The sequence below is a fragment of the Fundulus heteroclitus genome, chromosome 12 (assembly GCF_011125445.2).
Source record: "Fundulus heteroclitus isolate FHET01 chromosome 12, MU-UCD_Fhet_4.1, whole genome shotgun sequence".
In the NCBI taxonomy this organism is placed as follows: domain Eukaryota; kingdom Metazoa; phylum Chordata; class Actinopteri; order Cyprinodontiformes; family Fundulidae; genus Fundulus; species Fundulus heteroclitus.
The window spans coordinates 37818968-37846811 of record NC_046372.1 but is presented as its reverse complement, the minus strand read 5'-3'; the positions used below and the strand labels follow the sequence as shown (position 1 = coordinate 37846811).

The window sequence follows — 27844 nt, the reverse complement described above, 5'->3', positions numbered from 1 at the left end:
AAATACATTTCTTTTTGGGTAATTTTCTTTCTTTTTTTTTTATTTTACTTGTAGATAGTAGCATTAACACATTGTGTTTAGTTTGAATTTTTTATAGTGTTGTGCTGTCCCAGGCATCTGAACAGCGTTCCAGTCGAGTAAAAGCCAACAGTTGTAGCTCCCTCAACAAGATGTTGACAAGGCCAAGTGTACTTCTGTTTCTGACTATCTTCACCCAAGTGTTAAGGATCCATTCCAAGCCTGCTAACACAGAAGAAGGTATGTTTGCCTTATTTTTGCACAATGCCATATCCCCCCCCATGTCTTAATTTCAGTGTTAAATGGTAAATCCACCAGTTACAGGACAACCTCCCTCGAGGGTCCCACTGTTGGCGTACTATGCGCATACTGAAAGCTGCGCGGATTCCAAGCTGAAGCTGCAACTACACACACAGAAAGAGGAGAATAACAGTATTTATCAATGTTTTTCTCTTGATTACAAAGATATGTTCTCAATTTTTGTGCTTTGAACACAGTTGCTGTAAGATGACAGATACCATTTTTTGGTAAATCCCTAAACATTTTTTGCAACAACATGTTGCAATAACACTTTGATCAGTGAATTTTAGTTTATTTTAAATGTCATTCCTAATTTTCCCTCAGGATAGGTAAGGTATCCATTAGGGATGCAAACAAATAATCGACTTATGATTAATTGTCTGATTAATGGTTAACTAGATTAAAGTTTGTCGCATCTGATTAACTGCTAATGTCCACTTAGACCTTCTTTCAGTGTTGTAGTATGGCTGCCATACAGCATAGGCTAAAAGAAAAAAGGAAAGGTGGATGCAACATGAAGAAGTCCAAGCCGAGTCTGGTGTGGGACTACTTTGGCAATGTTTGATGTGGATGGAAAAGGCTCTTTATGCAGTTCTGTTTTTAAATATAAACACTCAACGAGTTCCTTATGTTGGCAGCTAAATATCGCTCATTCGGCCGGGCTGCCTAGCGGAGTAGATTTTTTCAGAAGGCGAGGATGTAATCACAGAAAAAGAGGTTTTTACGTGGCTCAACTTTAACTACTATGTGGTTTGTTCTGTGATTGAAAACAGCATACACATATCATTGGCAAGCTTTCAGGGGTGAGTTTATTGGCCAAGTTTGTGAGTATAAACAAGGATATTATCTTCTGTTTCCATCACTTGCAGTATAAATCTAGTCTAAAACAACAACCCACAGTATGTAAAGCAACCAGCTTACATTTAGTAAGCAAAATGTTTTCTTACAGCTTTTACTAAAAGATATCCTTTTTTTTCCCCCATTCTTGACATCTTTCCATATGCAACAGGTGAACATATGTCTTTTTCTACGTCTCTAACCTTTCGATTATTTCTGTTTAGCTGTCATGAATACAACAACTATTCTTCATGATTGACTACTATACTGTAATTTCGGGTGTGTGTCGTCAACTGTTTCTTCTCTTGTTTACTGCGTTTCCACTGGTTATATTGAGTACTGCTTCCTGTGTTTTTGGAGAATACGGCACCAATGTATGCATCAAGTAAACATCTACAGTGCTATATCCGCTCACCGGAGTCCAGACAGAGTTGTGCAACTCCCGAACACCTGAGTAAATCTCGGCCTCAAATGACTTCCATCTGTAGCCTGAGGGCGGCTCCACTGCCTACCAGCCCCTACAATCCCTGCCTTGTTTCCTACCTACTTATTGACTCAATAAAAATAACTTTCAATCTAGAACTAGGAATATTTTGGGGTATAACTTTTTTTCAGCCTGAATGTGACACTGAGAGTTACTGAACACTTCATACCGAAACTCCACATCACTGCCTACCAATGCAACGTGTAACTTTATTCAGTGTTTATTTATTTTTTTTTACAAATTGAGCTTCTGAGTAAAAGTAATGGCTGCTCTGAGTTTTTTCTAGCTTTATGAGTCAGTTATAAGCAAGCCATGTCTGTGGATCACAGTAGGAAAATAACGTCACTCTGAATCAGAGGACCTTTGCTACCTCAATGACAGCTTTTACGTGATTTATGTCTGCAGCAGCCACCGGGCATGGGAAGGATCCAGACCCAGAGATCGTTCCCTCTCTTATCTCCCAATGAAGTTGAAATATTACAGCTTCACTCTACTGACATATTTTCTATTCAGTTTTATCCTTTAGTTTACTGGGTTGGTTCAGGGGGACAGGGTAGTCAACAATCTAATGGAAGTGTAGGTGGTCCAAAATCTCTTGTCAAAATGAAGTAGAACTGGATGCTTCAAACTGATGTTATTACAATACTAACAGTCAAGTCTCAAGAGAAACCAAATTAAATCAATATTTTCTATGGAAAAATGCTTTTCATCCAATGGCAATGTTTGCTTTTGATCATTTTGATTGTATAAAATCACATTTATTCCTGCAATATATTTAAAAGTAAAATTGCCCCCAAGTCTAGTATAGCCAGAGTGCTTCATGTTTTAGATGTGTTTCAACCAAATTATCTCCTCAAGTTCTGCTGGTGCCTCGCAATGAACCTTTCATTTGATTCTGACGTGTTACACCAGGGGTAGATTACAAACACACAGGACAGCAACTCTTGATGATTGGAGGGGTCATGCCTGATGTAGACGGGATAATAAAGTCTGTAGAATAGCTCAACAGTCTAAACTGTCCAGGGCTTTAAGGCTCTGAGTAAATATTTTAGATAATCTCAAAGTACCATCATCCTACTTGTTTTAAGGAGTAAAACATCTCACCTGGAGAGTTTTAGGAAATATTATAGTGTTTCAAATATTTCTTTAATTACAACTAAGTGGTTCTCTGATGATGATTTGTGGACATTCATTTTCGTCCCCCAGTTTATTCAGAAATATTCTCTTACATGTAGTGGGACTTTTTTTATGTACAAAATGTTCCCATCCAGTCTGATTTATTGCTGTGCAAATGGAAATATTTTAATAAAATATGTAATTTGTTTGTTTCTTTTTTTACTAATTAGCAATGGCCCCACAATGGACTCATCCAGAGAAAATGGAGAAAAAGCTTCAAACTGTCCGAGTCAGCAGGACCGTGAGGTTTCGATGCCAGGCCAGCGGCAACCCAACTCCCAATCTGAAATGGTACAAGAACGGGAAGGAGTTTAAAAGAGACCATCGCGTTGGAGGCTTCAAGGTTAATATCATTTTAAACAATATTCTTTTAACATTCTCTGAAGCAGGTTTCCACTGAATCAGCATCAGCTTTCTAACCAGAAGCGAGGACATGTTTGTAATGTCTCAATATTGGATCCCAACCCTCTCCCCTAGAGTAAGAAACCCTTTCTGGTGGTGAGCAACAGTGACAAGTTTCACCTTTAATCTGAGAAACAATGCAAGCTGAAACTCAATGTCCCAAAAATGAATGCTGTGCCATAGTTATATTGAAGACCACTGGCATTAGCAGGATCACAGGCACCTATGATGCACTACCCCAACCCCCAAAAATATTTTTTTCTTAGGGCCATAAAAACTATAAATAAAATAATAATTGAACTTTATCGATCTCACAATGGAGAAATTCACTTCTGCATCTTAACCCATCCCCTTGGGGAGCAGTGGGCTGCCACTGTGCGGCGCCTGAGGAGCAAATGTTGTATTAAGATGTTAATGTTGAAAAATGTGCACGAGGCCACCTGTTTAACTCGCATCTATGTCCATTGCAAAAGACAAATTTTAGTACAATGTACATATCAAGCAGCAGTCCTATACAATCTTTGCATTCATGGTAATTTCACATTATATTTTCTTTAGTGATCAACGACAGCAGCAGGGTAGGTTGCTACAAGATCTTACTTTTTTCTGCTCTAATTGTCAGCTTCAGTCTGGCTCCACTATAACCTGTGTTGTTATTAGCCACATCGCCGCCAATGACTTTACAGCTAAACTGAGGAGTGGAGGCAGGGGAGGCAGGTTTCCCTGTGTATCAGTTCATTACAGACAGGAAACCTGGTAATCGAGCCAGACACAGTGTTGCACTAAAAGATTTACTATTAAATAAAACAGGCAGACAAAAAGACCAGAAAGGAGCTTAAGTCAAGCTGTATAGATGGCAGGCAGAACACAGCAGAAGGTAATGGGCAGACTAAGCCACGATCTGTGAGACAGACAAGGGTCCTACATGGAAGGCAGGCAGGAGAGGAGATGGCTAACAGAGCCAAAGTGCTTGGCTTGGATCAGATTCATGAAACAGTCCAGGTTGTGTCCAGGAAATCAGAGAACTAATGAGGTTTCTCACGAGAGCAAGGCAACCACAGAAAATCCAGGAAGTATAAAATTGGTCAGAAAACAGGCTTTTCAGGAAAAGAATGCTGGATATGTACTCACAGTTCGGTTTTCAAATTGTCTGGCAGAGAATGGCTGTGGAAGGTGGGCATTTAAAGATGAGTTAACAGGTGGCACTAGAGGAGGAATCAGGGGTGAAGGCAGAGTCCAAGGTGAAGATCATTCCAATTAATGGAGTGGAGATGAGCAGATAATAGTATCAGGGAAACATCTGAAAGCTGGCTGCTAGCAAGCCCAAAAAAATAACTTCATTGGCCAGCAGAGGTGCGTAGTAAGTAGTTACATTTACTCATTTACATTTACTGGAGTACATTTTTGAATAAAATGTACTTTTAGAATCTATCTAATGAGCTCATTGAGCCAATTGAAAGTCAAATGAACGAATATTAAACTGTGGATATTGTCATTGGAAGTACTTTGGACTATTCTAATGTACTGGATGTATATAAACCACTATATAATGTTGGGAAAGCGGTGATTTAGAAAAGTGTTTCTTCTGCCTGAATTTGTTGTCTTGCAATTGTTATTCTTTGTATATATTTTTTTCTTTAAAATACCAGAACCTGCATATATCAATACATTAATGCCTGTCAGATTTACTTTTAAAATATTAAATCATCTGTTATGAGTTTCTCAAGAAGGCTGTAAGGTTACTTGAATAGCCTTCTTACAGAATTTGTTTTTACTTATATGTGAGTAACTTCTTAGCTGACTACTTGTTACTCTTATTTGAGTAAAATTTTTGGCTACTCTACCCACCTCTGACAGGCAGGATTTATGACAGAATAAGATGACTTTTTAACTCTTGCCGCTGTCCTAACTAAAGCCTCCTATAGGTTTTATTAGTATATTTCATATAATAATTAGAATATTTCTTTTACAGCTTTCTTGATTGTTTCTTTTTCACATCTTTCAGTTCCGGAAACACATGTGGACCATCGTCATGAAATCTGTAGTACCCTCTGATAGCGGAAACTACACCTGCTTGGTGGAAAACCAGTATGGCAGCATCAATCATACCTATCAGCTGGATGTAGTCGGTAATATGTTAAACTTTGATTAACACTTGTTAACAATCCATATGGCTATAGTTATATAAGGGGTGGTTCACAATTCTCAACATTTTTCAAGTGTACAAAACAATGAAAAATCTTCCCTTTTAAACGTTAGAATGGTGTAATCATGAACAGCACCTTGCTTTCATTTTTTACAAAGTAAAAAGGGACTACAGAATAAAAACCATTAAAAATCTAAAGACTAACAAAAAAAAAAAAAAAAACACATTAACTCATGCTTTAGGCTGCTTATTGCTAGTGGCTCTGTTTTCTAACCCCTAACCCAGTGCGGCTGTGACGGGTTCTGAATGAAGGCTTTACAGCAGGGAGCCTCTCTCCTGTCACAACCCTTGTGCTGATGAAGCGTCTCTGAATCTTTTAGTAGTGCATTATCACTACCTGCAGTTTATTTTCTTCTTCTGTGTTTTTTTTAATTATTGGCAGCCATATTGTTGTGCCTGTGTGTATTAAGTTTTACTGATTACTGTCTTAAGGCTGGTTCACACGGCACGATTTTTAGCGCGATTTTCATCTCGACCCTCCCCTTCCGAGAGGAGCTGATTATTGGCGTGTCTCTTAAGACAGGACCTGACTGCAGACCTCCACTGTCAGGCCCAGAAGTGGGGATGTTTTTTTGAGGGGGTGGAAAGGTGGTGATGACATTTTGAGAGAGAGAGAGAGAGACAGAGACAGAGACAGATGAGAGAGCATAAGAACGAAAACAAGAAGACGAGTGAACTTATTTTCCAAGTAGCGGTGATTTTCAGATTTTTATTATCTCCAGAATGTAAATGCATGGTTTCTTGTGTTCTTCGGAAATATAGTTGCCGTTGTATAGGTAGTGTTATAGAAGTAATTAAATACGCAAATTGCCCACGGCCTATTAGTGGGTTGGTTCGGCCTATTAGTGGGTTGGTTCAGGGGGACAGGGTAGTCAACAATGTAATGGAAGTGTAGGTGGTCCAAAATCTCTTGTCAAAATGAAGTAGAACTGGATGCTTCAAACTGATGTTATTACAATACTAACAGTCAAGTCTCAAGACAAACCAAATTAAATAAATATGTTCTATGGAAAAATGTTTTTCATCCAATGGCAATGTTTGCTTTTGATAATTTTTATTATATGAAATCACATTTATTCCTGCAATATATTTAAAAGTAAAATTGCCCGCAAGTCTAGTATAGCCAGAGTGCTTCATGTTTTAGATGTGTTTCAACCAAATTACCTCCTAAAGTTCTGCTGGGGCCTCGCAATGAACCTTTCATTTGATTCTGACGTGTTACACCAGGGGTAGATTACAAACACACAGGACAGCAACTCTTGATGATTGGAGGGGTCACGCCTGATGTAGACGGGATAATAAAGTCTGTAGAATAGCTCAACAGTCTAAACTGTCCAGGGCTTTAAAGCTCTGAGTAAATATTTTAGATAATGTCAAAGTACCATCATCCTACTTGTTTTAAGGAGTAAAACATCTCACCTGGAAAGTTTTAGGAAATATTATAGTGTTTCAAATATTTCTTTAATTACAACTAAGTGGTTCTCTGATGATGATTTGTGGACATTCATTTTTGTCCCCCAGTTTATTCAGAAATATTCTCTTACATGTAGTGGGACTTTTTTTATGTCCAAAATTTTCCCATCCAGTCTGATTTATTGCTGTGCAAATGGAAATATTTTAATAAAATATGTAATTTGTTTGTTTCTTTTTTTACTAATTAGCAATGGCCCCAAAATGGACTCATCCAGAGAAAATGGAGAAAAAGCTTCAAACAGTCCGAGTCAGCAGGACCGTGAGGTTTCGATGCCAGGCCAGCGGAAACCCAACTCCCAATCTGAAATGGTACAAGAACGGGAAGGAGTTTAAAAGAGACCATCGCGTTGGAGGCTTCAAGGTTAATATCATTTTAAACAATATTATTTTAACATTCTCTGAAGCAGGTTTCCACTGAATCAGCATCAGCTTTCTAACCAGAAGCGAGGACATGTTTGTAATGTCTCAATATTGGATCCCAACCCTCTCCCCTAGAGTAAGAAACCCTTTCTGGTGGTGAGCAACAGTGACAAGTTTCACCTTTAATCTGAGAAACAATGCAAGCTGAAACTCAATGTCCCAAAAATGAATGCTGTGCCATAGTTATATTGAAGACCACTGGCATTAGCAGGATCACAGGCACCTATGATGCACTACCCCAACCCCCAAAAATATTTTTTTCTTAGGGTCATAAAAACTATAAATAAAATAATAATTGAACTTTATCGATCTCACAATGGAGAAATTCACTTCTGCATCTTAACCCATCCCCTTGGGGAGCAGTGGGCTGTCACTGTGTGGCGCCTGAGGAGCAAATGTTGTATTAAGATGTTAATGTTGAAAAATGTGCACAAGGCTACCTGTTTAACTCGCATCTATGTCCATTGCAAAAGACACATTTTAGTACAATGTATATATCAAGCAGCAATCCTATACAATTTCTGCATTTCTGGTAATTTCACATTACATTTTCTTTAGTGATCAACGACAGCAGCAGGGTAGGTTGCTACAGGATCTTCCTTTTTTCTGCTCTAATTGTCAGCTTCAGTCTGGCTCCACTATAACCTGTGTTGTTATTAGCCACATCGCCGCCAATTACAGCTAAACTGAGGAGTGGGGGCGGGGGACATCGGTTTCCCTGTGTGTCAGTGCATTATAGACAGGAAACATGGTAATCGAGCCAGACACAGTATTACACTAAAAGATTTATTAATAAATAAAACAGGCAGGCAAAAAGACCACAAAGCTGTATAGATAGCAGGCAGAACACAGCAGAAGGTAATGGGCAGACTAAGCCACGATCTGTGAGACAGACGAGGGTCCTACATGGAAGGCAGGCAGGAGAGGAGATGGCTGACAGAGCCAAAGTGCTTGGCTTGAATCAGGTTCATGAAACAGTCCAGGTTGTGTCCAGGAAATCAGAGAACTAATGAGGTTTCTCATGAGAGCAAGGCAACAACAGAAAATCCAGGAAGTATAAACCTGGTCAGAAAACAGGCTTTGCAGGAAAAGAATGCTGGATATGTACTCACCGTTTGGTTTTCAAATTGTCTGGCAGAGAATGGCTGTGGAAGGTGGGCATTTAAAGATGTGCTAACAGGTGGCACTAGAGGAGGAATCAGGGGTAAAGGCAGAGTCAAGGTGAAGCTCAATCCAATTAACATAGAGAAGATGAGCAGATAAAGGTTTCAGGGAAACATCTAAAAGCTGGCTGCTAGCAAGCCCTAAAAATAACTTAATCGGCCAGCAGAGGTGCGTAGTAATTAGTTCCATTTACTCATTTACATTTACTGGAGTAAATTTTTGAATAAAATGTACTTTTAGAATCTATCTAATGAGCTCATTGAGCCAATTGAAAGTCAAATGAACGAATATTAAACTGTGGATATTGTCATTGGAAGTACTTTGGACTATTCTAATGTACTGTATGTATATAAACCACTATATAATGTTGGGAAAACAGTGATTTAGAAAAGTGTTTCTTCTGCCTGAATTTGTTGTCTTGCAATTATGTTATTCTTTGTATATATTTTTTTTCTTTAAAATACCAGATTGTGCATATATCAATACATTAATGCCTGTCAGATTTACTTTTAAAATATTAAATCATCTGTTATGAGTTTCTCAAGAAGGCTGTAAGGTTACTTGAGTAGCCTTCTTACAGAATTTGTTTTTACTCTTATGTGAGTAACTTCTTAGCTAACTACTTTCTACTCTTATTTGAGTAAAATTTTTGGCTACTCTACCCACCTCTGACAGGCAGGATTTATGACAGAATAAGATGACTTTTTAACTCTTGCCGCTGTCCTAACTAAAGCCTCCTATAGGTTTTATTAGTATATTTCATATAATAATTAGAATATTTCTTTTACAGCTTTCTTGATTGTTTCTTTTTCACATCTTTCAGTTCCGGAAACACATGTGGACCATCGTCATGAAATCTGTAGTACCCTCTGATAGCGGAAACTACACCTGCTTGGTGGAAAACCAGTATGGCAGCATCAATCATACCTATGAGCTGGATGTAGTCGGTAATATGTTAAACTTTGATTAACACTTGTTAACAATCCATATGGCTATAGTTATATAAGGGGTGGTTCACAATTGTCAACATTTTTCAAGTGTACAAAACAATACAAAATCTTCCCTATTCCCCTTTAATCATGAACAGCACCTTGCTTTCATTTTTACAAAGTAAAAAGGGACTGCAGAATAAAAAGCATTAAAAATCTAAAGACTAACAAAAACAAAAAACACATTAACTCATGCTTTAGGCTGCTTATTGCTAGTGGCTCTGTTTTCTAACCCCTAACCCAGTGCAACTGTAACGGGTTCTGAATGAAGGCTTTACAGCAGGGAGCCTCTCTCCTGGCACAACCCTTGTGCTGATGAAGCGCGTTTGAATCTTTTGGTGGTGCATTACCACTATTTGCAATTTATTTTCTTCTTCTGTGTTTTTTTTAATTATTGGCAGCCATATTGTTGTGCCTGTGTGTATTAAGTCTTACTGATTACTGTCTTAAGGCTGGTTCACACGGCAGGATTTTTAGCGCGATTTTCATCTCGACCCTCCCCTTCCGAGAGGAGCTGATTATTGGCGTGTCTCTTAAGACAGGACCTGACTGCAGACCTCCACTGTCAGGCCCAGAAGTGAGGATGTTTTTTTGAGGGGGTGGAAAGGTGGTGATGACATTTTGAGAGAGAGAGAGAGAGAGACAGAGACAGATGAGAGAGCATAAGAACGAAAACAAGAAGACGAGTGAACTTATTTTCCAAGTAGCGGTGAGTTTCAGATTTTTATTATCTCCAGAATGTAAATGCATGGTTTCTTGTGCTCTTCGGAAATATAGTTGCCGTTGTATAGGTAGTGTTATAGAAGTAATTAAATACGCAAATTGCATGTTACTTGTCGGTTTAGGTTGTCGTTTTAAAGCTAGTGGATGAGTTCAAAGTTTACTTATACCAATGGTTAGCATCAACACCCAAGGATTCTTAACTTTTTAGTGCATAACGTAAAGTAACTGTTCAGATTTCTTTGTATGTAACGTTATGAAGTATTTTTGTAAACCCTCCATGCATTAGTGGGGCAGAATCACAAAGCTGAAAACATCTCTGTTACGTACATCTCGTACATTTATTGGCTTTAGGTTTTCTATGCCAGGATGTATTTTCTTCATCATAACATAACGTATTAAATTTCTTATCCCATAAGAACCCATGGTGAAACCAAAAGCACTTTGAATGTCCCAGACTCTTCCTTACAAAGCTTTATGGCTGATATGTGTTATGGAATGCAAATAAAAACTGTCAGGTGTACTTATTTTCAAAATTAACATTTGTTGAGCTCTCTAAAAGGTCTACCTAGACCTATTAGAGAGAAAAGATCCCATCATTGCCCTTTTGGGGCTTGTATTTTTGTTTTTAATATTACAACTGATCATTTTGGTTATCTATAAGCTATGGTACAAACATCTTTCTTCCTGTTCTTTCCATAGGACGTGGTTGAAGACAGCATTTTTCACAGCTAGAGAAATGCAGCAGAGTGGGTTGAGGCCAACAAAACACTGTTCTCTGTTAGTGGACCTGCCTGATGTTCTGTCATGGGGGAGGAACCAAAGGCAGACGCTGCTTCACAATATGGGAGGTTGTGGAAGGAAGAACTGGAAGAGAACGAAAGGGAATCGATCTTGAAACCGTTCAAATTTATGCTTCACAACCCTGACGGCGTAGAGAGTTTGTAAAGAAATAATGGACAAAAAAATTATTTGGAATATTGTGGATTTGAATGAGTTTTTTTGTGTGACAGTAAAGCTCTACTGTCATGATCTCGGCACTGATGCCTAGTTTGATTACTCTTGTCACACACCTGCTTAGCTCCGCCCATTCCTCATCACCTCAGACCTGTTCCACCTGCTCCCATTAGTATATTACCAGCTTTCAAACCAGACATCAGTGCCAGATTATTTTGAGCTTTTGTGAGACTTATTCCAGCGTTTGTTCTGATTACCTGATCCCGACCTATCTGCCTCTCAACTTCTTAGCCTGCCTGTTCCCGTCTGATTCTGATTTGCTTGATCTGTGTTCTGACTTCTGTCTGACCTGACTACCTGCCTGATCTCTGCCCACTGTGTACCGACCGGATTCGTTTCCTGACCACCGAGCCTGCCTGCCATCCTTCAGTCTGTCTGCTGATCTGTGTATCGAACCTGGAACTGTGACCCGTCTCCGTTCTGGATTGTCCTTCACTGGCTCTCTGATCACCTGGCTCCGTCCATTGACCATGTCCCCGACTTCGTCTTTGGCTTCGCTCTACGGCTCATCCTGCTCACGTTCGCCCTCACGGTTCTGATCTCCTGCATGTCCTCTGACCTTCGATACACCTGCCTCTGGGACTCTCTGAGCGGCAACCACCGCGCCGGATTGGCGACCCGCCAGCTGGGATCTACCTCCGCTACTGGATCTGAACTGGGCATTAAGACCAGGTTAGTGACCGACACGTTTGTGTGCAAGCACTTTCAGATAAACGTGGTCACTAACCTGTTGTCTCCTCCTGCAGAGGCTCCCGCTGTAGACGCTGACGCCTCCCGCTCCGTGTCTGATCTTAATAAACTCTCCCTTAATCACCTACACCTGTTATCAATCATCCTGGACTCAATCCACCTGGAAGCCTTACTATAAAAGCTCACCTAAGTCTCCTCTTCCCCGCCGGTTTGTCTCTCATCCTCCCTCGTCAGAAGGACTCTCGCCTTCCTCTGATGAAAGACTTTACTTCTCCTGGCCGCACTCCTCCCTTGGCTCTCTTGGATTCCCCTCCAGGCTCTGCTCGGGTGAAGGCTCTGCTCCCCATGGTGACGAGTCGAGCTGGGGGTACAGTGAGGTGGATGGAGGAGGAGGATCTGAAGGAGCGAGAGGAGGTGGCAATTTGAAGGAGGTCTGACAGATATGGAGGAGCAAGGTTATGGATGGCTTTGAAAGTATACAGAAGGATTTAAAATTGTATTCTAAATTCAACTGGGAGCCAATGGAGTTGCTGAAGGACAGGGGTAATATGATGAAAAGAGGGGGTTCTGGTGATGACACAAGCTGCTGAGTTCTAAAGAAGTAGGAGTTTATGGAGGGATTTATGAGGGAGACCGAAACGAAGAGAATTACAATAATCAAGACGGGAGGTGATGAGGCTGTGGATAAGGACAGAGGCAGTGTGCGTGGTAAGGGAGGAACGGAGGCGGTTTATGTTGCGTAGGTGGAAGTATGCAGACCGGCTAATGTTATTTATGTCTGACTGAAAGGAAAGGTAGGAGTAGAGGATGACACTCAGACTCTTGACCTGAGGGGAGGGGGAGACCAAGGAGTTGTCAATGGGTAGTGAGAAACTATTACTTTTGGATAGGGTAGATTTGGTGGCGACGAGGAGGAGTTTGGTTTTATCACTGTTTGGTTTAAGGAAGTTTGAGGTGAACCAGTCTTTAATTTCAAGTAGGCACTAAGGGACAAGGGGGGGGGGGGGGGGGGGGGGGCTCGGTGTCATCCGAGTAACAATGAAAATGAATGTTGAATTTGCAAAAAAATACTTACAAGGGGAAGGAGGCAGGTGATGAAAAGGAGGAGGCCAAGAACTGAGCCTTGAAGGACACCAGTAGTGACAGGGGAAGGGTGAGATGTTAAAGATTTGAGTTGAATAAACTGAGTGCGGTCAGAGAGATAAGAGCACCCAGTCAAGAGGAGATAATCTATTGTGGAGAATGGAATGAGAAATGGTATCAAAGGCCGCACTAAGATGGAGGAGGATGAAGATGGATAGGAGTCCAGAATCAGCAACTATGTGGAGATCTTTTGTGATTTTTATTTGGGTGGTTTCAGTACTATGGAAGGGGCGAAAACCAGACTAGAAAAGGCTCATAAAGACTGTTGAGGGTAAGATAGGCGTGGAGTTGAGCCGACACTATTTTCTTGAGTATTGTAGAAATAAAGGGAAGATTTGAGATAGGACGAAGATTATGTGGGTGACAAGGTGGTCCGGAGAGGAAAGAGCAGGGATTGGGATATTGTCAATGTGGAAGGATAAAATGTCTGTGTTTATGTTCTTAATTTTGCAAAAAGAAATCTGGCGGACTGGCTTGATTATGAAAAGAGACAGGGAGACATCGAAGGACAGAAGAAAGTGAACAGAAATATGAACATCATCAGCAGAACAGTTGGAGGGGATAAACCAAATCAAGCGAATCTCCTTTTATGTGGGTGGGGAAATCAACATACTGATGAAATCTAGAACTATCAAGGCAGGAGGTAAAGTCTCTGGTGAATGAAAGGTTTATACTGTCCATATGAATATTAAATTACCTAGGAGAATGACATTAAGAGAGAGTGGTCAGATGGGTGAGTAGTATGGAGAATTCGTTTAAAAAGTCCCTGTGTGGTTTGGGGGGACGATAGACTATGGCAATAAATATCGGAGTGGACCAGACAATTCAATTGCAGAGCATTTCCATAGAGTGGAAAACTGGATTGGAAACTGGCGACATCTTCTACTTCTCGCGATGGAGTAGTGCGACCTCCCCTGCAGCCAGAGCCACAAGGAAGAGAGTGGTAAACAAACCCAAGTGGAGTGGAGGCGTTGAGCTGGGAGAAGTCATTAGTCATGGGGCGACTGTGGCTTGAGGGTTGAGTAGTCGTCTGGCAACCATAAAGTTGTGGGTTCGATTCCAGCTTCCCTTTGCCACATGTCGATGTGCCCATGGGCAAGGCACTTAACCTTCCTACCGAGCTGCGTCTCGGTGTATAAATGTGTGCACGTTAGTGAGAGCGACTGAGTGAATGTGGCTATAGTGTACAGCGCTTTGGGTGGTCAGCATGACTGGAAAAGCGCTATATACGTTCAGTCCATTTACCATTAGGTTGCCAGGTCTCCGTAAGACAGAGGAAGTCCGGATGAGCTGACCCTTGTTTGTGAGACCAAAGTTGACAGTATGGCCGGGGGACTGTGGCTTGATGGGTTGAGTAGCCGTCTGGCAATCAGAAGCGCCTGAACTCTGGGTCCCTGAGCAAGACCCTTAACCCCGCGATGCGGAGACCGCTGCTGGTGGTGAGGCAGCAGCAGAGGCGAAGGTCGATGAAGGTACGTGTGCACCCACGCAGTGGGCGCCTCACATGGCAGCCCACTGCTGTGATTGGTTAAAAGCAGAGAAAAAATTTCGTTCTATATTACTTACTATTACTAAACCCGCCTTCTGTGGAGCTGTTTCAGCTCCACAGAAGCTGTTTAACCGCTTGTGACCTGCTGCTGCTTGTGTTAACAGAGGAGCAGGAACAGCGATCAGAGTTATAAATAATTTTGGTTTTAACCAGTGGTGAAAGTAAGCTGTACCGGTACTTTATACGCAGCAGGTAAAGGGGGGCGGGGGGGGGGGGGGGGGGGGGGGGGTCAGCGGCTGCCAGATAAAGCCTTCACTCAGTCAATTCAATTGAGTAATGGCTGCACGTTGGATCAGAAAACAGATCCACTAACCAGATGGAGTCTAAAACACCACTTAGTCTGTTTATGAGTTTCTTTTTTATTCATTCCAAATTGTTTCTGAACTATATGTGCTGTGTTTCTGTGCCTCAACGCTCTCACCCACTGCTCCTCAGCTGACTGACTCCAAAGGGACGGGGTAAAGAGAGCAGAGGAAGAGGCCAAGAATGGAGCCTTTAGGCACTCTGCATGAGTGGGACTCTTAAATTAAATTAAATAAAAAAGCAGTTCTCCATTCTTAAAAAAGAGTGTAATAATACCAGCAAGTTCTCACAACTACTTTCCCCCCTAGTCTTAACTTTATTCTGTGATGTGTGATGTATTTATACATCTGGGGTCTGTTCCTTTTGATCCATTCATGTGGGCCTATCTAGAAAAAAAAAATATATTATAAGAATAAAGCAGACAGCAGGAATGGACTCAGGAAAGTGAAGTTTTTTGTTGCAGCAGACAGAATTTCTGGAGATGAGTGAAAATCAGAGCATAAATATTGTTAAAGGAGTTTAAACAGACATGATTCTCCTCATATTAGGCAGTCTTGGTATATTGAAACAATCACGGGAGAACAGTTTTGGGTTTTTCTGTTTTAACCTACTAACTTGAACAATAAAGTGTTGACACTCCTATTTCACTTTTTAACAAAAGTAAAACATCTCTACTTCCATGTCTAGATGTCTAGTTGGATTAAAAATGAGTCGGAGTTGACTGGATCCACCCTTTCTGTGTCCTGTAGCGTTTTTACCAGAAAACCTCATGGAAATGGGGGCCATAGGTTTTTGCAACTGTATTCTGCACCTGCCATGCTTGCACAGAGCTGCATAGACGGAGTTACTTGTGGTGCTGCAAAATCCACCTTCCCTGTTGTCTCATAATGACATGTTTGCAAGGACAGTAAAATGTGCTATAATATCAGACAGTATTATCCCTCCGTTTCTCAGTTTAGGTGCATGGCCACGTCCTGATAGATTATACTGAGATTAAATTAGAAATAGGGTGTCTCTGTTTATAATTAGATGACTCTTAAAGATGATCACACTGAATTTAATATGGGAGCTTCAGAGTTAAGGGGGATAATACATATGCATTCTACACTTTCCTGATTGTTATTTGTAAAATATTTCGAAAACTATGGGTTATTTTCCATCCACTTCATAAACCTTATAGTTGGTCTATCACATATAATCTTAATTAATTACAATGAATGTATGGTTGTAAGATGAGGTACTATGTCAGGTCAGCCTTGGCCTTTTCTGGTTTTATGCCTCAATGTGGTACTTTATTTAGTTTGTTTGATGATCAGTCAGCCGTGTGTACTTTACATACAGACTTATTTGTCTTCATTGCTGAAAATCTGCCTTACTGCAGACCAAAAGTCAAAACAAAGGTTTCTTTGCCCTTCTACCTGTGTTGCAGAATACTGTAACCACAGGCCGATCCTGCAGGCTGGTTTGCCAGCCAATCGTACTGCAGTGGTTGGCAGCGATGTGGAGTTTGAGTGCAAAGTACTCAGCGACTCTCAGGCTCACATTCAGTGGCTGAAACATTTTGAGGTCAATGGAAGCCACGTTGGTCCTGATGGTTCACCCTATGTCCGTGTCCTGAAGGTAGGAGCCTAATTGTTTTTTTTTTATTCATTTTATTAAAAAGGTTCATAATGCTTTTTGTAAATGACAGATTTTATGTGTGACAGGGTATGAGGAGGCGAGGACCTAGGCGGCAACAATGCAGAGACAGCAATGGGATTAAACAGGTAATTTTAATGAAACAAGAGACTTACGGCAAAACTTGGGAGCACATGAGAACGAGGAACACAGGAGGACCAGAAGGTCCGTCCGTCCGTCTTCTTCCGCTTATCCGGGGTCGAGTCGCGGGGGTAACAGCTTCAGTAGGGAGGCCCAGGCGTCCCTCTCCCCAGCCACTTGGGCCAGCTCCTCAGGAGGAATCCCAAGGCGTTCCCAGGCCAGCCGGGAGACATAGTCCCTCCAGCGTGTCCTGGGTCTTCCCCTGGGCCTCCTCCTGGTGGGACGTGCCCGGAACACCTCTCCAGGGAGGCGTCCAGGAGGCATCCTGACCAGATGCCCGAGCCACCTCAACTGGCTCCTTTCGACGTGGAGGAGCAGCGGCTCTACTCTGAGTCCTCCCCGGATGACTGAGCTCCTCACCCTATCTCTAAGGGAGAGCCCAGACACACTACGGAGAAAACTCATTTCAGCCGCTTGTATCCAGGATCTCGTTCTTTCGGTCACGACCCAAAGCTCGTGACCATAGATGACGGTAGGAACGTAGATCGACCGGTAAATCGAGAGCTTCGCCTTTTGGCTCAGCTCTCTCTTCACCACAACGGATCGGTACAGCGCCCGCTTCACAGCAGACGCTGAACCAATCCGCCTGTCGATCTCCCGCTCCATCTTCCCCTCATTCGTGAACAAGACCCCAAGATACTTGAACTCCTCCACTAGGGGCAGCACATCCTCCCCAACCCGGAGAAGGCACTCTACCCTTTTCCGGTTCAAGACCATGGTCTCTGATTTGGAGGCACTGATTTTCATCCCGGCCGCTTCGCACTTGGCTGGGAACCGCTCCAGTGAGAGCTGTAGATCACGCCCTGATGAAGCCAATAGGACCACGTCATCCGCGAATAGCAGAGACGCAATCCTAAGGCCACCAAAACGGATCCCCTCAACACCTTGGCTGCGCCTAGAAATTCTGTCCATAAAAGTTATGAACAGAATCGGTGACAAAGAGCAACCTTGGCGGAGTCCAACTCTCACCGGAAACGAGTCCGACTTACTGCCGGCAATGCGGACCAGACTTTGACACCGGTCGTACAGAGACCTGACAGCCCTTATTAAAGGGTCCGGTACTCCATACTCCCGGAGTACCCCCCCACAGGATCCCCCGGGGGACACGGTCGAATGCCTTCTCCAGATCCACAAAGCACATGTAGACTGGTTGGGGAAACTCCCATGCCCCCTTAAGAATCCTGCTGAGGGTGTAGAGCTGATCTAGTGTTCCACGGCCAGGACAAAAACCACACTGCTCTTCCTGAATCCAAGATTTGACTATCCAACGGACCCTCCTTTCCAGAACCCCTGAATAGACCTTACCAGGGAGGCTTAAGAGTGTGATTCCTCTGTAGTTGGAACACACCCTCCGGTCCCCCTTTTTAAATAGGGGGACCACCACCCCAGTCTGCCAATCCAGGGGAACTGCCCCCGATATCCACCCCCGGGGCCTTGCCACCGAGGAGCTTTTTAACAACCTCGGCAACCTCAGCACCAGAGATGGGAGAACCCGGCCCAGAGTCCTCAGGCTCTGCTTCCTCAATGGAAGACGTGTTGGTGGGATTAAGGAGGTCTTCAAAGTATTCCGCCCACCGACGCACGACGTCCCGAGTCGAGGTCAGCAGCACACCACCCCCACTGTAAACAGTGTTGGTACTGCACTGCTTCCCCCTCCTGAGACGCCGGATAGTGGACCAGAATCGCTTCGAAGCCGTACGGAAGTCTTTCTCCATGGCCTCTCCGAACTCTTCCCACGCCCGAGTTTTTGCTTCGGCGACCAGCCGAGCCGCCTGCCGCTTCGACTGGCGGTACACATCAGCTGCTTCCGGAGTCCCACAGGCCAAAAAAGCCCGGTAGGACTCCTTCTTCAGCTTGACGGCTTCCCTCACCGCTGGTGTCCACCAGCGGGTTCGAGGGTTGCCGCCGCGACATGCACCGACAACCTTGCGGCCACAGCTCCGACTAGCCGCCTCAACAATAGGCGTGGAACATGGTCCATTTAGACTCAATGTCCCCCGCCTCCCTCGGGACGTGTTTAAAGTTCTCCCGGAGGTGGGAGTTAAAGCTCCGCCTCACAGGGGACTCTGCCAGACGTTCCCAGCAGACCCTCACAGTGCGTTTGGGCCTGCCCGGTCGGACCGGCTTGCTCCCCCGCCATCGGAGCCAACTCACCACCAGGTAGTGGTCGGTGGAGAGCTCCGCCCCTCTCTTCACCCGAGTGTCCAAGACATACGGCCGCAGATCCGATGAAACGACAACAAAGTCGCTCATTGAACTGCGACCTAGGGTGTCCTAGTGCCAAGAGCACATATGGACACCCTTATGCTTGAACATGGTGTTTGTGATGGACAATCCATGACGAGCACCAGAAGGTAAAACACAGAATGACCCGACGACGGGGAAACAAACTCAGGCAACTTATATACACGCGCACACACAACGGGGATAATTAAACACAGGTGAGTCCAATCAACAGAAACACAACACAAGATCCTGACATTACCCCCCCCCCCCCTTAAGGGCGGATCCCAGACGCCCACTAGTGTCCAATCAGAAAGGGAAAACAACCCGGCCAGGGCGGGTGGAGGGGGTCTAGGATGGCGGGCTAGAGTCGAACAAAGAGGTAAGGTGGCTCAAAACGGTGGCTTGGGAGTGCTGAACTGCGGCAGCAACGACTTTGGGACCAGATGGGGCCGGCGGAGGACGGCCCGGGCGTGGCAAACGGCGGAGTAGAAGAAATATCTGCAGGCGATGTGGAGGGCGACGGAGCAGCAGGGTCCTCGGAGGGCGCCGTGGAGAGCGACCACGGCGATGGAGCAGCAGGGTCCTCGCAGGGCGCCGTGGTCTCCCTCCACGGCGCCCTGCGAGGACCCTGCTGCTCCATCGCCGTGGTCGCCCTCCACGGCGCCCTCCGAGGAACCTGCTGCTCCGTCGCCTCCACGGAGGGTGCCGTTGAGGGCGACCTCGGCGACAAGGCAGATTCAGCCGGCGGCCAGGCAGCTGGGTCACAGGCGGCCGGGGACGGAACTTCATCTGGGTCCTCCTGACGTGGAGCTCCAGAGCAGGACCCTCGGAGAACTCGGGAGCGATGACTGGAGGCGGGTCCCCCTGGACAGCCTCGCGGAACTCGGGAGTATCGTGGAAGAGAGGCGGATCCCCCTGGACCCCCTCTCGGGTCTTGAGAGCGTCGGCGGCCTCGGACTGCGGCGGGACATCAGCGAAGGCCGGCGGCGGCGGGATGTGCACACCAATGCAGGTGGAGCAGGATCTCTAATGGCTGGCGGGACTGAGCTTTCTTCGGCGGCCGGCGGGAACTTAGAGACAGCTGGCTGTACAGGTACGCGCACACCCACGCAGGCTTGGGCCGTGGCGTGTGCAGCGGGATCTTCAGCATCGGCCAGTGGGATTGCGCTTTCTTTGGCGGCCGGCGGGACTGGGCTGTCTTCGGCGGCCAGTGGAGCGGGGAACTTGGAGACGAACGCGTCTGGCTGGGCCTCGAGGGAGGTTCTGTGCTGGCGAGCCCGGCGTCTGCGCCGGGGGAAGCCAGACTGCGATGCGGAGACTGCTGCTGGTGGTGAGGTGGAGACAGCAGCAGAGGCGACCACTAGGCTTTGGCCGTGGCGTGCGCAGCAGGAGCCTTTGGTCCAGCCAGTGAAGGTATGTGCGTACCCACGCAGGCTTTGGCCGTGGCGTGCGCAGCAGGAGCCCTAGGTCTGGCCGGTGAAGGCATGTGCGCACCCACACAGGCTTTGGCCATGGCGTGCGCAGCAGGAACGGTCCAGCTGGGGAACAGATCATCTCTGTCTCCATAGAAGAAGTCCCACCGACTGGATTCCTCCACGTGAGGCGCTCTAGGACAGCGTGGAACTAAAGCAGGCTGGTCATCCCAATCATCCATTTCGGAGTGGCTGGACGGGGACTGCTGCAGGGGCCTGGGCACCATCCTGAGATTTCCTTTATACGCCCCTGCTTTCCCCGCAGACCGGCCGATGAGAGGCTGCTGCTTGCCGGGCGGAGGTGGTGTGGTCGGATGCCTCGGAGCCGGGGTGAAGGTTGTTGGGCGGCAGTGAAGGGAAGCAAAAAAAAGAGTTGGCGACGGTGACTGACCCTCACAGGAGGAATGCAGGGCGTCAGCCAGGCACGACGCAGGGTTTCCTCTTCTTCGCCGTCCTCCATGCCTGCCTCGTGCCGGTGGCTGACACCCGCGGGAAGTTTGCGAAGCGTTAGTCCAGCACGGCTCGGAGACCTTCTCCTTCTGTCTCCAGAGCTGATTAAACAGCCCGATTATTTCCAGCCCCGTTGCCTGGCCCTCTCTTGGTCTGGTCATTACTGTCAGGGTATGAGGAGGCGAGGACATAGGCGGCAACGAGGCAGAGACAGCAATGGGATTAAACAGGTAATTTTAATGAAACAAGAGACTTACGGAAAAACTTGGGAGCACAGGAGGACCAGAAGGCAAAACACAGAATGACCCGACGACGGGGAAACAAAGTGTGGCAACTTATATACACGCGCACACACACAACGGGGATAATTAAACACAGGTGAGTCCAATCAACAGAAACACAACAAGGGATCCTGACAATGTGCAGCAATTTTTTTATTTGTTTAGGTAAATCTGTGTGATAGACACACCGACTATTTTCAAGAGTAGATTATTATTCGTATTAGGGAAATATTACATAGGAAAAAAATTACACTAATAATGGAAGAAGCTTAGTAAATCTAAGTAAACATACAGAAAGCATAAAATCACAGTACTTATTTTTTTCTATTAATAATAATCAAAAGCAAGGTAAATCCTAGTAAGGGCCTGTCCTGCCCTCTTCTATCGCTCTTGCTCCCTGAGGTTGAGTCCTAAGTGTGTCCTGTTCTGCTGAGGAGTCTTCCATGCCCATCTCTAGAGATGGGCATGGTAATCGTGGTAATGGTGTGGCCCAAATAGAGCTTCTGCAGTACAGGCTCAGTCTAACAACCTTTTCCCACTAACAGATACTGGAGGGCTCTTCCTGACAGAGCCCCCTGTTGAGTCTCTGGGTGTGTTAACTTTTGGGTCTAGTGTTGAAGAGGAGAGCACTCCTCTCTCCTCTTTTCCCTCAGAATCCTAAACTTCCCTTGTTGGGTCTACTTGCTTTATTTTTTAGACTGCTGGCCTTAACACCACGGACAAGGAAATGGAAGTCCTTCAACTGAGAAATGTCTCTTTTGATGACGCTGGGGAGTATACGTGCTTGGTGGGCAATTATGTTGGGTACTCTCATAACTCTGCATGGTTGACAGTCTTGGAAGCTAGAAGTGGTTCCGTCTCTCTCTACAATATTTCAGCAACAGGTTTGCTTAATTGACTTGCTGTGTGCATGGTACATCTCTGAGGTTAATTGTTCCAGTTCCTCTTGAATGTTTCTAGAACTAAATCTAAACACTGGGGTGACTGGGCCTTCAGAAATGTTAACCAGCTTCTGGAAGCAGATGCTTCTGAGTCTCTGTTCAGGCACTGACCCAGACCTTTTTAAATCCAAACTTAAGACCCTGCTATTCTAGAAGGATTTTAATACTTAGCAGCACTGTGGTCTTTTACTTCAGATTTCAAACTTTTATTAAATGTATTACCTTTTTAATTTGTTTAACTTTTTTGAATTTTTGTTCTGATTTTATTGTAAAGCACTCTGGTTAGCTGCTGTAAAGGACTTTATAAATGAATGAAGGATATTAAAATGAATTGTCACACCAGTGTTTGGGTCACTGGCTCAGAACTGATGGAGTACAAAGCCAAATGGAGAGGAACTGGTGGAGACTGGGTGGAACAAAAAGCTCAAGATAGCAGCCTCCACCATCAGGAGTTCAAACGAAGACAAGCAGCTGTGGAGATCTGACATCACTCTGAGGCAACAGAGTAAAACTGCGCTCAGACATCGTAACAAATATGATCAGACAACGCAAGCAAAAACCTGAAAAAGAGGTCAAATTTATTTAAACTGTCACACATGTTCATGAAAAAATCTTTAAAAGTGATCAACTGCTTATGCTCAATAACCACCATGTTATCGGAGCTCCAGCTGATTGTTTTCTATAAATATAGAATAGGTGTTCCGATGAGGATCATTGGTCAGATACCTTGAAAGTCACTTTTAAGCAGGTATTTAATACTTTTAATTAAACCCATATTACTTTTTTGTTGGTCTGATATAATATTGTAATCTTTTTAAGCACAACATTTTCATAATCAACAGAAATAAAGGCTTGAAACCACCAGTCTGTGTGTAATTAATCAGAATCAGAAATACTTTAATAATCCCAGAGGGAAATTGTTGTTTCAGTACAATCGCCATAACAAACAAACAAACATCACAAACACTACAGGGGGAGACGATTTACTGAGGCCTTGCTGCCAAGGTCACCACACGGTGTCCACAGGGCGCTGCCATTACTCTGTGAAAAGATAGGTCACAAAAAAGAAGGAAGGTGGGAGGGAAAAAACATAACTCATACTTTATCCTATAACAGGATACAGTTTGAGATATCAAAAAGCCTCGCACAAAAAGCACAAATAAGACGAGACACAGAAGGTAAACATTTGAGACCAGTTGTGTGTAAATTCATCAGTTTATATGAGCATCAGTTATGTATGTCTGTTTGGATGAAAGTGTTTATAAGATAAGCTTTATATTTCCGTGAACACTCTCCAGAGGCCATTGTCCTCGATGTTATCAGCCGGCCAACAGTTCAGAAAGCATCCACTGTCCGAACGTTACATATGCAGCCGGCAGCCTGATCAAGGCCAAATAGCTACCGACATCCGCTGTATTTGCTGATACATCAAAAATCCACAAAAACCAATAAGTAGAAATCCAAGTATCCTGAATCCAAACATGCAAACATTTCAAACATCCAGGAATGACAAAGTCGAAAGACACCGTTTTCCATCCCAGAACATAGGGTGTATCCCACAAAATTAGTCAAATCAGGACCGGACTGGTCCCCCTTTCGTTGCCTACCCATCGAAAAAAATTGGATCAATAGTATTGAGAGACCAGCTTACCAGATCCATGTTTTTCAGAGTTTGGTTGATATGAATAAAGTGCTCAGAAAGACAAGACATGGCAAAGCAGTAGAGGGGGGGGGGGGGGGGGGGGGGGTATGCCTTGGGGTTCCACCAAGGCATATCCAAGCTCAGTAAGTGTGACTATGCCAAGCCAGGTTTAAGTTATTCAGGTAAATGCCCGCCCAAGGTGTTTTTTCAAGAGACCATGAGGTTGATCACATATTCATTGATGCTACAATGGATAAGTCGCGTGGACCAAGCTCCAACCCAAACTATCAAAATCTTTTGATGAAGGCTGATGAAATTAAAGCACACCATACTTAAGACAGGAAACACTGCTGCTATTACAAGGGGAAACACATTTGTTTGGAGCTACTTCTATAACAAAAAAAAAGTTTAACCATTTAATTGTGACTCTAGAGGGCGCAGTTTCGCAGACCCCTCCATAAATCAGGAAAAAAAAGCAGCAGATGGATTCAACTTTTTCAGTAGAGAGCCTTTGGAAGATAATGTTCCCCTCATATCAGATTTTAATAGTGCCATTAATTATTAATACAAAGATTGTTTGCATTCAGAACATTAAGCATAGACTCTTAAAAAAAAAACAGGATACATGATATGCAATGAAATTACTTATCCATGATAAAATATATCAAATAACATTTGTAATGGCAGTTATAATTTCAGTTCAGTTTTTCACCACTAGATGCAGCTGTGACACTGTTGATGTCGTGGAGAAAGTTAATTTGAAACTTCTATTTTTAAGTGCCCTGTTTTCCATTTTTGTAACATTTTGTAGCATTTATGTGAAAAATTAAGCAATAATATTTATATTTGAGTGAAGCTATGCTGGTAAAATTGTTTTGTTTAGTTTAAGAGCACGGTGACAACACTTCCGGTTTTTCGTCAAGCTCACCGGACAGTGACGTAAAGTGAACAGAGACGAAAAAAATAAGCTTACCAGTTTGTCCACTAGCAGGCCAAAGTGGTATCTTTATTTTATGTTTTGTAAATAGTTTATTTTATATAAGTTGAAACAACTAATGTTCTCTTCATCCTCATGTTTCATCAGTTCTACGGTGTAAAACAAGAATCAAGACCAAAGTAAACATCAGTCAAAGGTGTCTTTCTTGAGTGTGAACAAGCTGGCAAAAACATTCTTCCCTTAAGGGTTGTTAAGTCACTTAGCCTTATGGTCTGTATATTTCTTTTTTTCCTTTTGGGGCTGTGAAATTTAGTATTTTGTGCACTTGAGGGAAAATATGTAGTTTTTTTCTCCGGACGAGTCAGCAAAACAGCAATCCCTAGAGTCGCAGAATTTCGTGGAAGATGGTCTAACCCCTGACTATTTACAACACCTTTGCTTCTTCATCAGTAATTTATCTAATCCCCTCAACACATGGAATGATCTATTAAAGGGCTTTCTGCCAGTCTTAGAATAAAATCAGTCTTCAGAAACACAATAAAAATCAGTCTTCAGAAACAAATTATATATATATATATATATATATATATATATATATATATATATATATATATATATATATATATATATATATATACACACACACACGCACACACATTTCTGCATTAGGTATATGTAATATGTTTTTCTTTAAATAAGGGGCCATCAGAACTCCCCACCCCAACATAACATGGTTTGACCATTAGGACACCGGCTGGCTGCAACTTTGAAAGTTCGTTCAGTTGCAAACTAAGAATCACAGGTGCACAGAAGAAAAAAGAGAAGATGAGATGAAAGGCTTAAGGAATTTTATTAGTAAATATTTTTTAAAAACTGAGGATGAGTCAGGAACAGGTAGGAACGGAAATCCAGAGGAATGATGCCCATCCAGACCCTCTGTGGGTTCAGTGTGTTTCTCAGTCTCATCAGTAGATTTGGAGCCTCAATTAATAAAATAATTCTGCCCATTCCTGTTAAAACTGTGATAGTTTAGGACATCATAGACTGAGAAAGACACTGTCAATAATGTTGCATGCACACTAATATTCAGTTAATTATAGTATTTATGGATTATGCTGCTGTCAGGGCAAACCCCTTGTGTCCTATACTGTTATTTTTCAGGAACTGACCAAATAAATATTGGTTTTTAAAAAACCTCAGACATCAAACTTCATATATTTTAGTTATTTATTACACAGATACTTCATAGCAGCTCTGTCCATTTTACCTTTTACCTGTCCTGTTTATCCTGCTGCCTTGCTCCGGTTCCCCTCTGCCTTACAGAAGAGCCTGCTGCCGAGCTCTGGTGGGTTCTCCCCTGAACTGTCAATTCTTTTCCGAGCTGTGGACCCTGCTGTCTGTTCCTGGTTCCAAGAAGTCTCTCTCCGGTCCGTCAGCTCCTGCCAACACCATCACCCTGTTCCTGTGCAGTTCTACCTCGCTGGTTACATCACCCTCCATCCCATCAAACCTTCAATAAAGACTTTAATTTTAAGTCCCTTGTGTGTGGTTCTGGGTTCATCCATAGACAAATTAGACTTAGACAACTTTATTTGTCATTATGTATGCACAGAGTGCGTACAGAACGAAATTCCGTTTGCATACAGCTTGAGAATTACAGTAAATTACAAGATAAAGTGCAGCAGTGATTTAACAGTAAACAATTGAAATGTAAACAATGCAGGAGAAAGAGACAGTGTGCGATCACAGTGTACAGGTGAGTATTTTTAAAAACCATTTGTATGTGCAGAAATTAATTTATCAGATTAATTTCCTTTCATTAACAAATTTATTTTGACAGCTCTAATAAAAATGTATGTGGTGAGCCACTGAAATTATCTTGGGAATGGCTAAATAAACTTATAACTCAATTATCTTTAAGAAAGAAAGATGGAGTTTAATTTGTTAAAGACCACTTGCAGAAACGTAGGTGTCCTCGGAAGAGAAGTGCTGACTGCAGACGTAAGTGCTGCTGCGAAGGATTTTAAAATTTGGCCCCTCGTCTCTTATTGCCGTCACCCAACGGGCTCCAGTCTCAGCATCAGCCGGGAAGTCGTGAAAACTGATATATGGAAAGTTTTTTTTGTTGTTCGAACACTGTGGGACACTGCAGTAGCGGTTTCTCTGTGATTGTGCCATGCTTGGTGGATATGATGCTGCTGAGAGATGGACACAAGGGGAGAAAAAATAGAGTAATTATAATACTTTTTAAAACCTTTATTTAACCAGATAAACTCCCATTGAGATGAAGATCTCTTTTTTAAAGGTTGATCTGACTAAGAGGTCAGCAGCACATGTCATTACTAATACAGTATAATAAAACAATTTCAGGCTTCTACTTAAAATATACAGTATTTTGCACAAAAACTAAAAAAAAGTGCATTAATATAAGTGCAAATAATATTATGAAGAAAATTCATTATAATACACAAAATTCAGAAACAGAAGTACTGTCCAATAGACCCACGGTCATTTTTTTTAGGAATGAACAAAAAGATTCAAATGGAATAAGTTATTTTTAATTCAGTGACTGCAATTATATATATATATATATATATATATATATATATATATATATATATATATATATATATATATATATATATATATATATATATATATATATATATATATATATATATATATATCTCATGTCACCATAATCAAGTAAAGGGAACAATGTAGCAGATAAATGTCGCTTTTTTCACTCGGTGAACTTGATTTATTTCTATAATAGCCAAGCTACAGTAATCATTTTCTAACATCTACATCAGATTAATGACAGGTAAAGTAAGCTAACAAGCTGCTGCATGTTAGCTTTGATCTTCATGTTACTGTCCCAATCAAAGCATCTAAATAACAGCAATGATCACTACAAATACTAAGGAAAATAAAGATAGTCAATAAGACACGTTTAATATTGTGCTCTCAGTCTTACCTAATGAAATCACGCTGATTACTGATGGGTAAAAGTCTGGTAAGGTAAGCTAACAAGCTGCTGCATGTTAGCTTTGATCTACATGTTACTGTCCCGATCAAAGCATCTATATAACAGCAATGATTGCTACCAATACAAAGGAAAATAAAGATAGTCAATGCGACACATTATGGTCTCAGTCTTACCTTATGAAATCGCGCTGATTATCA

The 27844-nt window shown here is 43.0% G+C and overlaps 1 protein-coding gene across 2 annotated transcripts in view; it reads left to right on the top strand.

Moving 5' to 3' along the window:
* Nucleotides 1–22937, top strand: part of LOC118565024 (fibroblast growth factor receptor 2-like) — a 56149-nt gene extending 33212 nt beyond the window's left edge. The window contains exons 5-11 of one of the 2 annotated variants that reach the window (XM_036144554.1): nt 2986–3158; nt 5223–5346; nt 7085–7257; nt 9304–9427; nt 16321–16511; nt 16598–16657; nt 21836–22937. In XM_036144554.1, the coding sequence (XP_036000447.1) occupies nt 2986–3158; nt 5223–5346; nt 7085–7257; nt 9304–9427; nt 16321–16511; nt 16598–16657; nt 21836–22036 (1046 nt within the window). In that variant the 3' untranslated portion in view covers nt 22037–22937. The remainder of the gene's footprint in view (nt 1–2985; nt 3159–5222; nt 5347–7084; nt 7258–9303; nt 9428–16320; nt 16512–16597; nt 16658–21835) is intronic. The other variant, XM_036144555.1, reaches the window with a different exon arrangement.
* The last annotated feature ends 4907 nt before the right edge of the window (nt 22938–27844 follow it).